Source organism: Dryobates pubescens, chromosome 1, assembly GCF_014839835.1.
Source record: "Dryobates pubescens isolate bDryPub1 chromosome 1, bDryPub1.pri, whole genome shotgun sequence".
NCBI classification, from domain to species: Eukaryota; Metazoa; Chordata; class Aves; order Piciformes; family Picidae; genus Dryobates; species Dryobates pubescens.
Genome location: NC_071612.1, coordinates 41,335,737 through 41,347,949, shown reverse-complemented (window position 1 = coordinate 41,347,949; position 12,213 = coordinate 41,335,737). Strand labels below are relative to the sequence as shown.

At 42.6% G+C, this 12,213-nt stretch overlaps 1 protein-coding gene across 3 annotated transcripts in view; it reads left to right on the top strand.

Moving 5' to 3' along the window:
- The window catches only part of MTUS1 (microtubule associated scaffold protein 1), a 97,094-nt gene that overhangs the window by 58,938 nt on the left and 25,943 nt on the right, over positions 1 to 12,213 (top strand). For all 3 annotated transcript variants that reach the window (XM_009904853.2, XM_054164518.1, XM_009904855.2), the window contains one exon: positions 2,880 to 3,097. In XM_009904853.2, the coding sequence (XP_009903155.2) occupies positions 2,880 to 3,097 (218 nt within the window). The remainder of the gene's footprint in view (positions 1 to 2,879; positions 3,098 to 12,213) is intronic.

The window sequence follows — 12,213 nt, the reverse complement described above, 5'->3', positions numbered from 1 at the left end:
TGGTTTTCTTTTAGTGGGATGAATAAGGATAGGACATTAGATAGTGATTCTATCTGGTTACTGTACTACTTGCTCTGCTTGAACATCTGATTTTCTGTCTTTCAGAAATTGAGTACTTCAGCTATTTTGGGAACAGTTTGGTTTTGATACTGTTGGAGAGGAGTCCAGAACCTAACTGGAGGGTAGAAGTTATAAAGCAGAGCAAGTGTAAAGGTTACTAGTAAGAAAGCAGAACTGAGGAGGACTTGGGCTGGTAACCAGTACTGTCTTTAAATTAGAGCCCAACACTAACGTGTTGTATCAGTAATTAGACTTGCAGTCTTTTGTTTTAGTGAAAGCATGACTTTTGTTTTGACACAACAGCATGCTTTTATATGAATCTGGAAGCAATCTGTCATTGCCCAGAGGTACACAGGCCATAAATAAGCATTGGAGTGTCGCTGGTGTTAATCTGTAGAGGCAGCTCATGCTACAGAAGGTTCATGCTAGCAGTGAAATGCTTTTCAGCATTTGAAGTGGCTGTGTCTAGCACATATCTATGATAAAATTGCCAACAGGAATGTCACTGGATTTTTCCAGTGCATGGGTTTTGTTCAGCTTTTTTTAGTGTAGTATGCAGGCTTGCCTTGGTTGGATGTTTGAAGGAGCTTCTAGGAAAGGACCTGGTAGTCTGGGCTCCATGAGAAAAGCAGTGGTGTGAAGTGTATTGATGGAGTCATCTTGTTTGTGGTTAGCTATTGTATCACTGTATTTAAATTAACTAACTTGATTAGGTAACAGTATATGATGGAGTGGGCTATTTTTTGTGGTGTGGGGTTCCCCTCCCCCCTTTTTTTTTTTTTTAATGAAAATTGTCTGCAAACATCTGTTCAGGTTTAATGCAGCTCTGACAGGGTCTGATGGATGTAGAAGTAATTTAATATAGTTAATTAAATGATGGCATCACCATCTGTATCAGTGAATTTACCCAGTACCCTTAAATCAAGAAGAGTGCTCTAATTCTCTATTTATTGTAAGTAGAGCATTCAGGAGGGGAGGTGGAATATGTGAGTAGGAGTATATGAGGTATTAGGGCAGGGAAGGAGTGACTCTTCATGTTTATTCTCTAGTCCTTGCTCCTTCCACCTTCATGATTGTTGTCACTTGTGTCTTTTTTGAAGGAGCTTCAGAAGGTAACCAGTATTTTCCCAAACACAGTATTCTCCATACAATTGCTGGAAATCTGACAGGTTGGCTCTCAAATGTGAACTGTCATTCATTTTAAAGATGTCTATTCAGGACTTTGTGTGCATTACCAAAAAAGAAGTGACCACATTTACTTAAATGGTGGTAAAAAGCTAACTAGAACTAGCAGCCAAACTTGGTCTTTATTTCCCCTGCAGATTCATATTTCAATTTGGGTTATGTTGATTACACCTTTTAATAGCTCTACTATTAAACTGCAGGATGTTGAGTGTTACCTTCTTTAATAGCTAGCATCTCTGAGCAGAAGTGCAGTGAAATCTCCAAGAATACAAGAGCATCTGCCCATGATAAAGCAGTATGCTGACAATTTTCTGGCTAGGAAGGATGACCATAAATCTTGCCTAGAGAGGATTTATTTGGAGAATTAATAGGTTCAGGAGGAATTTTATACCAGGCTCAGTAGGAGAGGCACAAAGGACATCAGTATTTTGGAAAAGAAACTTGTTTTCAGATGCTTTGAAAACAAGTGGAGTCTGTGCAAGACTGACGTATTCATGCAGTACTTGAACGTCAGTCAGACTAACATGAATTTGGAATTGAAGCTTTTGTTATTAACACTATCTCCAGTTGTGTGATTGAACCTTGCACCTCTGGAACTATTCCTTCAAACCCTGTTTCAGAAAGGATTGATGAGCGAGTACTTCCAGTTTGTTAGTTTACCTTAGTCTATCCCCATTTTTTTCCGTGTGCTCCTGGGTGTTTTGTTTTCTTTCCTTCAAATCTCATCTTTCAGGTTTTTCACTTTATCTTGAGGAAATCTTGTTAAGTTGAAACTGTACAAAGTAATGTGCTTAGGTGGCTTGATTAAATTGGCAAGGGTTATTTATGTATTGCATCAACTTTTCATTGCAAAAGTGTTTGCTTGTTCCCTGCGTGATCAAATGGGGAAGGTTGGCCCTCTCTGCACAGTACTCCCTTTCCAGTCTGAAGGCAGCAGAGAAGCCTGTAACCTTCAGGTGTTTACGAGTCAAGAACTGGATTATGTAACATGGTTTCCTCTGACATGAAATGATTGTGTGCTGTGAAGGGATTGAGGTTGCAACACAACTGAAAATATTAAGTCAGCAATGTAACCCTTGGACCATGAATAGTGGCAGGGCAAACCTGAAACTTACTACATTTTAGAGCATTTATTTTTTTAAACTCTCATCCTTGTGACTGAAACTGCTGACACTAAAAAAAATAAATGCTCAGACCTGAGCTTCAGAGAGGGGAGTTTTTTGCAATGAAAATTTTGAAAGGAAGAAGGCCAAGTCTCGGGAAAACAGTTTTGAATTCAGGAAATACAACATACATATTGCAAACAGAAATGGTCAACTTTTATGCTGGAAGTAAGCTACTGGATAGGTTGGATGACAGATCTTACATTTTATGAAAATATTTATTCAAAGCCTGGTATGGAGAGTATGTTGCAAAGTAAACCACAGACTCTACCTGAAGGTGAGAAGGAAGTACCAAATGTATGTAACATTATGGTGCTAGAAATGAACCTGGCAGATGATAGCATGTACTCTGAACTACAACTGAAATAACCTTTTCTCTTCATAGGTTCATAAGAATTTATACTTTTTCTTTTGCACTTGTGCTTTAAGTTACATGAAGTGCATAGTAATTAGTTGTTGTTTGTGTTTCAGTTGACAAGGGCAAGCCATGGAGTCCCAAGAGCTCATGCACGCAGACTCGAGCCTCCACAGATGGGCATTCAGCTGTCACAAAAACAGCCGAGTTGTTGCAGTACAAAACAAAATGTGAGACCCAAAGTGGAATCATCCTGCAGCTGAAAAAAATCCTGACAAGCAGCAGCCAGAAGTTTGAAGCATTAACAGTTGTGATCCAGCACCTACAGTCCAAGGTAAAAATCTTGCAGTTAATCATAGAATGGTCTGGGTTGGAAGGGACCTCCAAAGGTCGTCTAGTCCAACCCCTCTGCAGTGAGCAGGGACATCCTCCATTAGAGCAAGCTGCCCAGAGCCCTGTTGAGCCTGACCTTGAACATCTCCAAGGATGGGGCCTCAACTACCTCGCTGGGCAACCTGTCCCAGTGTTCCACTGCTCTCACAGTAAAGAATGTCCTCCTAACATCCAACCTAAATCTACTCTTGTCTAGTTTAAAAGCATTGCCCCTTTCCTATCACTACAGGTCTTTGTACAGAGTCCCTTTACAACCTTCTTGTAGGTTCACTTCAGGTACTGGAAAGCTGCTATTAGGTCTCCTCAGAGTCTGCTCTTCCCCAGTCTAAACAACCCTGTCTCCCTTAGCCTGTCCTCATAGCAGAGCTGTTCCAGCCCTATGATCATTTTCATGGTCCTCCCTTGGACCTGCTCTATCGGGTCCTATGATTTTATACATAGAATATACATAGAATATACATAGAATAAACCAGGTTGGAAGAGACCTTCAAGATCATCGCGTCCAACCCATCAACCAATCCAACTCCGCCCAAGCAACTAACCCACGGCACCAAGCACCCCGTCAAGTCTTCTCCTAAAAACCTCCAGCGATGGCGACTCCACCACCTCCCCAGGCAGCCCATTCCAATGTGCAATCACTCTTTCTGTATAGAACTTTTTTCTAACATCCAGCCTGTATCTCCCCTGGCGCAGCCTGAGACTGTGTCCTCTTGATCTGGTACTGCTTGCCTGGGAGAAGAGACCAACATCCGTCTGTCTACAACCTCCCTTCAGGTAGTTGTAGAGAGTAATAAGGTCACCCCTGAGTCTCCTCTTCTCCAGGCTAAGCAACCCCAGCTCCCTCAGCCTCTCCTCGTAGGGCTTATGTTCCAAACCCCTCACCAACTTTGTTGCTCTTCTCTGGACTCGTTCCAGCAAATCAACATCCTTCCTAAACTGAGGGGCCCAGAACTGGACACAGTACTCGAGGTGCGGCCTAACCAGTGCAGTGTACAGGGGCAGAATGACCTCCCTGCTCCTGCTGGCCACACTGTTCCTGATGCAGGCCAGGATGCCATTGGCCCTCTTAGCTGCCTGGGCACACTGCAGGCTCATGTTCAGTCTACCGTCGACCAGCACCCCCAGGTCCCTCTCAGCCTGACTGCTCTCGAGCCACTCTGACCCCAGCCTGTAGCTCTGCATGGGGTTGCTGTGGCCAATGTGCAGAACCCGGCACTTGGATGTGTTCAATCTCATGCCGTTGGACTCTGCCCATCTGCCCAGCCTGTCGAGGTCCCTCTGCAGAGCCTCTCTACCCTCCAGCAGATCAACTCCTGCCCCCAGCTTGGTGTCGTCAGCAAATTTACTGATGATGGACTCGATGCCCTCGTCCAGATCATCAATAAAGATGTTAAAGAGCAAGGGGCCCAGTACTGATCCCTGGGGCACACCACTGGTGACTGGCTGCCAGCTGGATGTGGCACCATTCACTACCACTCTCTGGGCTCGGCCCTCCAGCCAGTTCCTAACCCATCTCAGTGTGCTCCCATCCAAGCCATGGGCTGACAGCTTGGCCAGGAGTTTGCTATGGGGAACGGTGTCAAAGGCCTTGCTGAGGTCCAGGTAGACTACATCTACAGGCCTCCCCACATCCACCAGGCGGGTCACCTGATCATAGAAGGAGATCAGGTTGGTCAGGCAGGACCTGCCCTTCCTAAACCCATGCTGGCTGGGCCTGATCCCTTGGCCATCCTCTAAGTGTTGCGTGATTGCACTCAGGATGACCTGCTCCATAATCTTTCCTGGCACTGAGGTCAGGCTGACAGGCCTGTAATTCCCTGGCTCATCCAACCGGCCCTTCTTGTGGATGGGTACCACGTTGGCCAGCTTCCAGTCATCTGGGATCTCTCCAGTGAGCCAGGACTGATGAAAAATAATGGAGAGTGGCTTGGCCAGCTCATCTGCCAGCTCTCTCAGCACCCTAGGATGGATCCCATCTGGTCCCATGGACTTGTGGGGGTCCAAGCTGCTGAGGAGAGCTCCTATCACTTGCTCATGGAACACAGGGAAACCATGCAGCTCCCTGGCTCCCTCTGCCAGTTCTGCAGGCCAGCTGTCTGGTAGACGTTCTTTCCAGCTAGTAAAAACTGAGGTAAAGAAGGTGTTAAGTACCTCTGCCTTTTCCTCATCCTGTGTTACAACATTTCCTTCCATGTCAACCAAGGAGTGGAGGTTGTCCCTGCCCTTCCTCTTGCTATTAATATATTTATAGAAGGACTTTTTGTTGTCCTTCACATCAGAGGCCAGTTTAAGTTCCAAATATGCTTTTGCCTCCCTAATTTTCCTCCTACATGCCCTAGCAACCTCTTTAAACATTCCATGGGTTTGAAGGCTCCAGACCTGGACACAGTACTCCAGGTGAGGTCTCACCAGAGCAAAGGGCTCTGTCACTGTCAGCTCATGTCAATCGCATCCACCAGAACTCCCAAGTCCTTTTCTGCAGGGCTGCTTTCTACCACCTCATCCCCCAGTCTGTACTGATAATGAGGATTGCTCCAGCCCAGGTGCAAGACCCAGCACTTGGTCTTGAACCTCATAAGGTTTACCTGGGCCCACTTCTCCAGCTAATCACTTGTGGCTTTAAGTTTTCTACCCCTTCTCAACAAGGGCTTCTGAAAATATACGTAACATCTGTTTTCCTGTGGAGGCAGCAGTAAACCTGCTCCTGGCAGCTGCTGGACAGGAAGGGAAAAAACCCAACACAACAACATATTAGGTTTTATGGCCTTTTTGCAGCTTCACATCATTTTTAGTTTTAAAAAAATTGTGGTCAGAGTCCTTCAGGGTTGAGTACCTTTGCAAGTAGGTGTTTCAAGTTCTGCCCTTGTAGGAAGGAGTGGTTTTAACAGTTAATCTACATGACCTTGCTTTATCTGACATTGGATAGAAGAGATAGATAGGATTTTTAACTATTCAGAATAGAATGTAAGTTATACTGGAGGTGTTTATTGAATCCTGCATTATTTGTGGGGTCTTAAAATTATCAGCATTTGATTAAAAAAAATGTAGAAATGTAACTATGTAACTGAAATTATGAGTGGAAGTAATATGATCTAATGAGGTGATCTAATGTTAGTTCGGTCTAGTGTATTTGACATACATAATCATAGTATCAGTCAGGGTTGGAAGGGACCACAAGGATCATCTAGTTCCAACCCCCCTGCCATGGGCAGGGACACCCCACACTAGATCAGGCTGGCCAGAGCCTTATCCTGACTGGTCTTAAACACCTAAATAATGACTAAATCAGTTTGAGATCACACTGGATAGCTGTGGTCTGCTTTGAAAACTTCTGAGAGAAGGCAAATCAACAGTTAAGGAATTTGTAACTTATGGATTTTTATTGCAAGAGTTGATGCAAGCTTTAATAGCAGTTTTTTCTTGCATTTGTCACTAATGTGCCAAGATTGATATCAATTTTATTTCAGCTTTTAAAGTATCTGGTGATTTTTATAATCTGGTATACAAAAAAGTGCTGAGTTGTCTTAGTATGCTGCCAGAAACACAACATTCTCCTCTTGTGTGATATCTGCTTGCTCTCATTTAATCTGAAAGTACTGCATTTAAGTCCAATTCTGATTCAACTCAGTAAAAGCAGTGGCTCTGAGCTAATTTTGTGGGGTTGCTTTGCTTGTTGAGTTTTTTCTTTTCTTTTAAACTCTTGGTTGGAACACCTTCATTTGCTAAGGAACAAGTTTAAGATCTTCAAAGCAATTTGATACAGGATTTTTGGATGCCTGTCAGCTAATACGAAATGGTGAAATTTATGTGTGAAATTCTCACTGCTAAACTTCTGTGCAGTCTTCTAATTACTGTGTAATAAGCACCTTGGGTTTTGGTAACTTGGATAATTAGATGTCTCTGCCTCGATTCTCCTCTCATATTTCATATTGCCACTTTCTGAAATTCAGGAATGATTAATCAGTGTCATAGTTGTCTTCTCATTAAAATGTCACATTTACTTCTTCCAGGCTATTTTACACACCACTTAGTCTAAGCATGATTTTTTTTTTTTTAATTACTATTTTTGTTGGGGTTTTTTTGGTGGGGGGGTGTTGTTGTGTGTTGTTTTTTTTTCCTGTTGTTGGTTGTCTTTTTGTTTTGTGGTGGTGTTGGTTGGGGTGGGTTTTCTTGGTTGTTTTGGGTTCTTATAGGATAGCAGGAATGTTTATTTAAAAAAAAAAAACACAAACCCACCAACAACAAAAAAGTACAGACAAAATGGGGAGGGGTGGGAAGTGATGCTGAAGATGGAGGGAAGAAAGAACTGCTTGGAGAAAACTAATAATTATGTTCCTTCTTACTGTCCATCTATTCTTTTGCAGATAGGAAGAAAACAGACATTTTATTTATATCAGATTGTATAAAATTAGTAATCCTGGAGAGTTAAGCCTGAGCACATGAAATTGAGCTTTAAAACTTGGTATTGAGGTTGTTTTCTCCTTTCCCAGGGTACGATAGCGTTTGCTGAAGAGTCTCTGTCTTACTCTTGTGTACTTATCACAGGGGTGAGAAGGACTCCTCTGCCATGGAGATATAAGGAATGCTTAGAATCTGATTATTAGCTTGGGAAATTTCCTGGATGGTTTCTGGTTTTTAGGGATCACTGTGAAGAGTTTTGTAGTTTCTTTTAGTCTTGCCCATTTTTTTGTTTTGGTGGTAGTTGGTTTTGTTGTTTGGGGTTTTTTCCCCTTTATGGTGAGGTGTGGAGTATGGTATACCTAATTTAATCTTCTTTTTTTCTGAAGTATCTCTGTGGGTAACCCTTAAGTGTAGTTTTCAAACTCTTTGGGTAAGCCCAGGGATAAACTTGGTTGGGATTTAACTCATAAGACAATGAGTTTATACCTTAACTACTGCAGAACCAATTGGAGATAGCTTCAGATTTTTTGGTTTAAAACTAAAACCATTAAACCAAAACCCAAACAAACACCAAAATCCCACCAAACCTAAACAAACAAACAAAAAAAAATCACAAAAAAACATGCTTAGCTGATTACACAAAGAAAAAAGCTGTGCTTCCATCTCTCAGTAGAGCAAGTGTGAAGTGACACAATGCAGTGTAAGCTGATTGAAGCAGCTTCTTGTAATCAGAAGAAAGTCTGGTCTGGAATCCCCTGCTGCTGATGTGTCCCTGCAGAAGGCTGATTTCACTTGTAACTACTGGAAAGCTAACCCAGCTAAAGAAAGATTATTTCTATGCCAAATGAGTGACATGGACCATCCAATGAGTGGTCAGAAACCATGAAAGGGTGAGACAGGGTTGAAGACAGCATGCCTGGCTGGAGAAAAGAGCTGGAGTGAGCTATTACGTCGCTTCAAGGCTGGGCAGTTCAGCCTGAGCCTCTTGGCAAAACCTGCCCCAACCTCTCCCATTTTCCCTGCAAAGCTGGGTTTGTTTGGGTTTGCTTTCCAGTTATGGAGGAATTTTGTTTGGTTTGGGTTTTGTTTGGTTTGGGGTTTTTTTTCTATTTCTGCACAAAAGTTTGAAGTTGCTCCTTATGAGCTCATTTGGAATAGGATAGCTCTGAATGGAAACAGGACTTGCTGGCAACGACTTCTGTCAAAAATGCAGCCAGCCCATCTGAGGCGAAGTTGAGAGGCTGCTGTTGAAGGGTTAAATGAGATTGAGCAATGCTGCTGTGCTGTTTCCAGCCCAGCTGGAATCTCTCACAAAACTCTGCCTGAGTTCAAACCTGTTTGTTGCAGCTATTATCTTGAGCTGTCAGTATTAACAGCTGGCTCTGACAATACCTTCATGCTCAAGCTGTCAGGGTTTATCCAGGGAATTTATATACCTAACTACCTTTACAAAGACTCTTCTGAACTTAAAAATTCAAACAACTGATTTCTACCTCTCAGGAGCTCCTGGTGCACTGGGTTAATAACAGATGGAAATACTCTTGGCATCCAGAATGCTTGACACAGGGAATGGTGTGGCTGGAGAGAACACCACGATGCACCAAGTTTTTATGTTGTTAAAGAGCTGCATATGCACTGGCAGTGTCAGAAACGCGTGTCAAACTGTGGGCTAGTCTCAAAAACAAGCTTATTCTTTCTAGACTACTGCACTCCCCCTGATCCTCTGGTAATTCCCATGACTTCATAACTATTTTCCTGTTTTTTTTCAGTTTTAATGAGAAAGGAAAAGCAAAGTACAGAGGAAACATTGAAATTAGCCATTTACAATAAGTGCATGAAGTGCCAAGGAAAGCCATCTCCCATTAACCTTTCATTGCATTAAGCTCTGAAATCTGCACCCCTGCATTTGAGTTGATCTTTTAACTTCCTCTGGTATTCATTTTACATTTTAATTTTGAATTTATTTCTTGTCCTTTGAGCAACAGATGTGTTTGCAGAGGCTTTTTGAAGACGTGGTTTAGCGTGCCTGCAGTAAGTCAGGCTGTGGCTGCCACTCCTGCAGCCCTGCCCTCTCTTCCCTTTACCCTCATGTCTGCACGGGCTGGTGCTTGCCTGGCCTTGAGAAGCTAATTTAGGCACCGAGTCACAAATTAAGAAAAATGTTATGGGTCTAGTTTTATAGGTCTGTCCATACCCAAAGTGTTAAGGCTATGCCTCTGTGCAGTGTTTCACTGGTAAAGAGTGGGAGTGAAGAACCACCGGTGCTGCAGTGGGAACATGTGCCCAAGAGGTCTGCAGCTATTCCTTGCAGCCACATGCTGCCTTGGGAAGGAGAATCCCAAACTCTTACTTGTTTTCATGATGTCCTGCAAAGGTACATCATCAGCTAATGAAACTGAGTCTGTGGTGACTTGTGCGTAAAACTTTACTCACCTCCTGGGGCTTGCTCAGCCCTGTCCCCTGCCTCAGAGCTGCCTTCCCTGCAAGGCTGGATGATCATTGTAGTTGAAGAGTTTGAACCTCTAACTCACTGCTGTATATAAACTCTTTAGTTTAGGGGTGGAGGCTGTTTTAAGTAGCACAGTACTAGCTTGTTTTAAAATCTGGTTTTGACTTTCTAAAGGAGATTTTGCTTGTGAGTGAAAAGGAAATGCATTGTTAGTGTGTCTCAAAGCTTTGTGACTGTTCAGTGTGTTGATTCCTCTAGTTTTAGTGCATAAATTGCCACATTCAGAATGACTCAGGCTGTGTAAAAAAAAAAATTAAAAAAAAAATTTAGATGGTAAAATGTTTAATTATTGTAAACACCCATTTCTGTTCTTCTAGCTTAGTAAATCTAATTAAGTGTTTTGAGAGCTCTCAACAGATTGCACTGTAGAAAGGAGCTTCAAATTTGTATCTGTGCCACAGGGTGCTACAGAGATGAAGAGAAACTAAATTTCACTACTGTATTTCTTTTGGTATGGTTATGGGAAGGCTGGTATTTACAGTTCATGCTCCACCTGGGAGTGTGTGTGGTGACATCTTTCCTCTTCGTAGAAGGAAATGCCACTTAAGAGGCTTTAGAGCCCTGACAGTAATGTGTGGGAGTACCACTAATTGTGGATGTGACACAGGAAGCAACCTAAATAATGCGCTAGAAATTGTGGGACCTAAACAGGCTTCAGTATTTCTAGGTGGAAGCAGGAATTAACCATTAGTGAATGAGCTACTTGAACTGGCATGTCCTTAAATGAGGATGACTGCAAGAGCAGTCTTAATGATTTTATTAATTTTTTTCCATCTTGGTATGTGTAGACACACGTATCAGAAAAAAGGGTCCTGACCTCTATGGAAGTTCAGCAGAAAACGTTTGGAGTTGCTTAGCCTGAAGAAGAGGAGGCTCAGGGAAGACCTTATTGCTCTCTACAACTACCTGAAGGGAGGTTGTAGCTAGGTGGGGGTTGGTCTCTTCTTCCAGGCAACCACCAACAGAACAAGAGGACACAGTCTCAAGCTGTGCCTGGGGAGTTTTCAGCTGGATGTTAGGAAGAAGTTCTTCACAGAAAGAGTGATTGGCCATTGGAATGGGCTGCATAGGGAGGTGGTGGAGTCACCATCACCAGAGGTGTTTAGGAAGAGACTGGATGGGGCGCTTGGTGCTATGGTTTAATTCATTAGATGGTGTTGGGTGATAGGTTGGACTCGATCTCGAAGGTCTTTTCTAGCCTGGTTAATTCTATTTTATGAAGGGAAAAATACATAGCCAGTTTAAGGAGCAGCAGTACACCTTGCATCTCTAAACCCAACCCCATTTATAGTAGAAGGAAGAACCTTTGAAAAGTCATCTTTTGGCCTATAAATCCAAAATTTATTGGTGGGCCTAGCATTTAGAGCAGCTGTCTGAACCAAATTTATAGTTTAGAGTTTCTAGAACCTAATGTCAGGTTGGACTAACTCTCATTAGGATTTTCATCCAAAGTGTGTTTCTGCCCTTTGAATCTGGCTTTCCAAAGTGTGGACATAACATTTTGTAAGAGAGAATAGGAAGATTTAATTTAGGTAATTTTTTGTTTCTTTGGATTAAAAAAAACAAAGAAAAAAAAACTTCAAACAGAAGTGACAAGGTAACATCTTGTTTGAGGAACTCACATATTTTCTGTTCAGTGGAGTGTTTGAGAAAACATAGTAGCTTCCTCCTCTAAGGCCAGTGTAGACTCTGGCAGCTGGTATATGATAGGTGGCTGTTGGAAGGCAAGTTTCCAATCATTCTCAAGGTCCCTGCAGCACACGGCTGCTGGTGCACGAGACTATTTTTGGCAACAGGCTGGAGGTTTGTGAGGTCTAACATCCAAAAAAAATTTTAATCCATTAATTACTGTGAAACTAGGCTGTGGTGGAAATAGCCTTTTTGAAGACACCTCACTTAAGCAGTTTATTGGGTGCATCTGAGTATTTCGAATGAGTTGTGTCTGGAGACAGTTGGGAGTCTTGTCCTGCAGCTCATTAATTCCTCTAATTTAGCTTTTTCAAGAAGATGCAGCATTGATGACAGTAGCAAGCTTGATGTTTCTATTACATAGATACGCAAGGAGGGGTTGGTGGAAGAAAGAAAGGGGTATCTTTGCTTCTCGTTTCCATGTTGGTTTGTACTGCCTTTGCAGATGAAATTCTAAA